The 2,258-nt window shown below is 46.1% G+C and overlaps 1 protein-coding gene across 1 annotated transcript; it reads right to left on the reverse strand.

Annotated features, from left to right (window-relative positions):
- Positions 1 to 506: 506 nt before the first annotated feature.
- Positions 507 to 2,252, reverse strand: KCNJ11 (potassium inwardly-rectifying channel, subfamily J, member 11; the record flags this gene model as incomplete). Its single annotated transcript, XM_010016107.1, is given in 2 exon segments — positions 507 to 2,054; positions 2,056 to 2,252. Coding segments are annotated over 2 exon segments (1,074 nt in total), but the record flags the coding sequence as incomplete, so codon positions are not given.
- Positions 2,253 to 2,258: the final 6 nt, after the last annotated feature.

The following is a 2,258-nucleotide window of genomic DNA, read 5'->3' on the forward strand; positions in this document are numbered from 1 at the left end:
TGAATACCAGATCTTGAATTCTGCTAAAAACCAAGGCAGACACTGGCTGGGTAGGGAGGTCAGGATGTAAATGGAAAGGGAATAGTTTCATCAGCAGGTGTATGTCTGGTGACGAAGCATCCCGGAAGTGACCACACTGTCTTACTTTCCATAAGCACAGGAACCTGGACTTCTTTTACAAAAAGGAAAGGAGTGAAAGGTTTTGCCTACTGCATGCAGACAGAAATTCAGCACACAGCACTGCTCTTTCATTTAAAGTATCTTTTTCTCTTCCCTAGTTATCTAACAGAATTCACTCTGACCTAAGGGAGAGATTATTTTTTTTTAAATTGAGATCCTATTGCCATGTGGCTCTGTGTGTGTGTGTGTGTGTGTGAAGTTGCTTTTCTCCTTTCAGAAATCAGAGTACAGATTTTTTCCTATTTATAATTCCAGTTGTTTATTATCTGCTACTCTTTTTAAAGGCAAAGCATTGCTTACCATCAGAAATGTACAGTCCAAAAAGGTATTCCTGAATGTTTTCTTTTGGAACTGTAAAGAGTTATAATATAAACAAAAGCAGATATTCAACTACATTTCATATTGCATGTGATAGGAATGGCTCCATACAATGTGGATGAAGCAAATTTGGCAGTTAATTTCTTTGAGACCTAAAGAACATAATACGTAGACATTTCCAGATCTGGTCTTGTATCACACATAACATTGCCTGACCCTTTTGTTATCATTTAAATCCAGCCTGCTTTATTAATTATTCATGTTTTATTTTGCTCTATTGATTGTTCAAGTTAGAAAAAAAGAGTTAAAAACTACTGACTTGAAGACACTGCAAGACCCTAAGTACTGCAAACTCTGAGCATAAATATACATATTTTTTCTGAGAAAATATGTCATTAACTGTAGATCAATCAATGCAAAATGATCGTGCAATTAAATACAAGTCTCAACTGAAATTTAAAGCTGCAGATCATGTTTTCCCTACTCCCAGTGCTCCTTGAAATCTCTCACACTTAAAAAAATAGAATTAGCTTTAGATTTATCCCACAATAAATAACACCAGAACATACCTTGTGCTACCAACCTGAATTTAAAAAAAAGTAAGAGGCCACCTCAGTGTTTTGAGTTTATGGGATCTTTCAGACACAAAGCCCTAACAGAGTTTCCCAGTCAAAAGGCATCAGGAAGGCTCATCGCTTATGGTAAACTTGGGCTTTAGCTTCACAGACCTCTTCCTTATTGTGCCTTTAGGGGACAACGGCATGGTGTCCATAATGCTCTTGTCCTCCTCCAGCTGCCTAGCAGTGCACGAAGGGGTGGGCACTTTCACTGTGTTGCCAAATTTAGAGTAGTCCACAGAGTATCGCCCATCTTCCTCTGCCACAATGGGCACAAACCTTTGGCCCCAGAGAATTTCATCTGCCAGGTAGGAGGTTCTGGCTTGAGTGGTGATGCCAGTGGTCTCCACCACCCCTTCCAAGATGACGATGATCTCCAGGTCCTCATGATGGTGAAGGTTCACTGGGGAGATGTCGTAGAGGGGACTGTTCTTGTCTATCACGTGGTAGATGATGAGTGGGGAGACGAGGAAGATGCTGTTGCCCCCCACAGGGTTCTCCATCTGTATGTCTATCTGGTTGAGGGGCACCACCTCCCCCTCCAGGCTGGTGGTCTTCTTCACCACCTGCATGCGGATGGTGGCGCTGATGATCATGCTCTTCCGGAGGTCCCCCACCCGCAGCATGAAGCAGAGCTTGCCCTCCCGCAGGGCGATGACTGCGTGCTTGCTGAAGATGAGGGTCTCGGCTCGGCGGTGGGCCTGCGAGGTCTTCATGAAGATGCAGCCCAGCATGATGGCATTGATCACCAGCCCCACGATGTTCTGCACAATCAGCACCAGGATGGCGGCGGGGCACTCCTCCGTCACCATGCGTCCCCCAAAGCCAATCGTCACCTGCACCTCAATGGAGAAGAGGAAGGCAGAGGTGAAGGAGTGAATGCTGGTCACGCAGGGCACAAAGCTGGCCGGGGCCCCTTCCAGCCCCTCTCTGGGGTCAAAAGTCCTGGCCTCCGTGGCGGAGGGCCATGACCCACCACACCATGCCGAAGAGCAGCCAGCTGCAAAGGAAGGACATGGTGAAGATAAGCAGAGTGTGGTGCCACTTGAGGTCCACCAGGGTGGTGAAGACGTCCTGGAGAAACCGTCCCTGCTCCCGGATGTTTTTATGGGCCACGTTGCAGGCACCGTTCTTCCCCACAAA

The sequence above is a fragment of the Nestor notabilis genome, unplaced genomic scaffold, assembly GCF_000696875.1.
Source record: "Nestor notabilis isolate BGI_N333 unplaced genomic scaffold, ASM69687v1 scaffold25856, whole genome shotgun sequence".
Taxonomy (NCBI): domain Eukaryota; kingdom Metazoa; phylum Chordata; class Aves; order Psittaciformes; family Psittacidae; genus Nestor; species Nestor notabilis.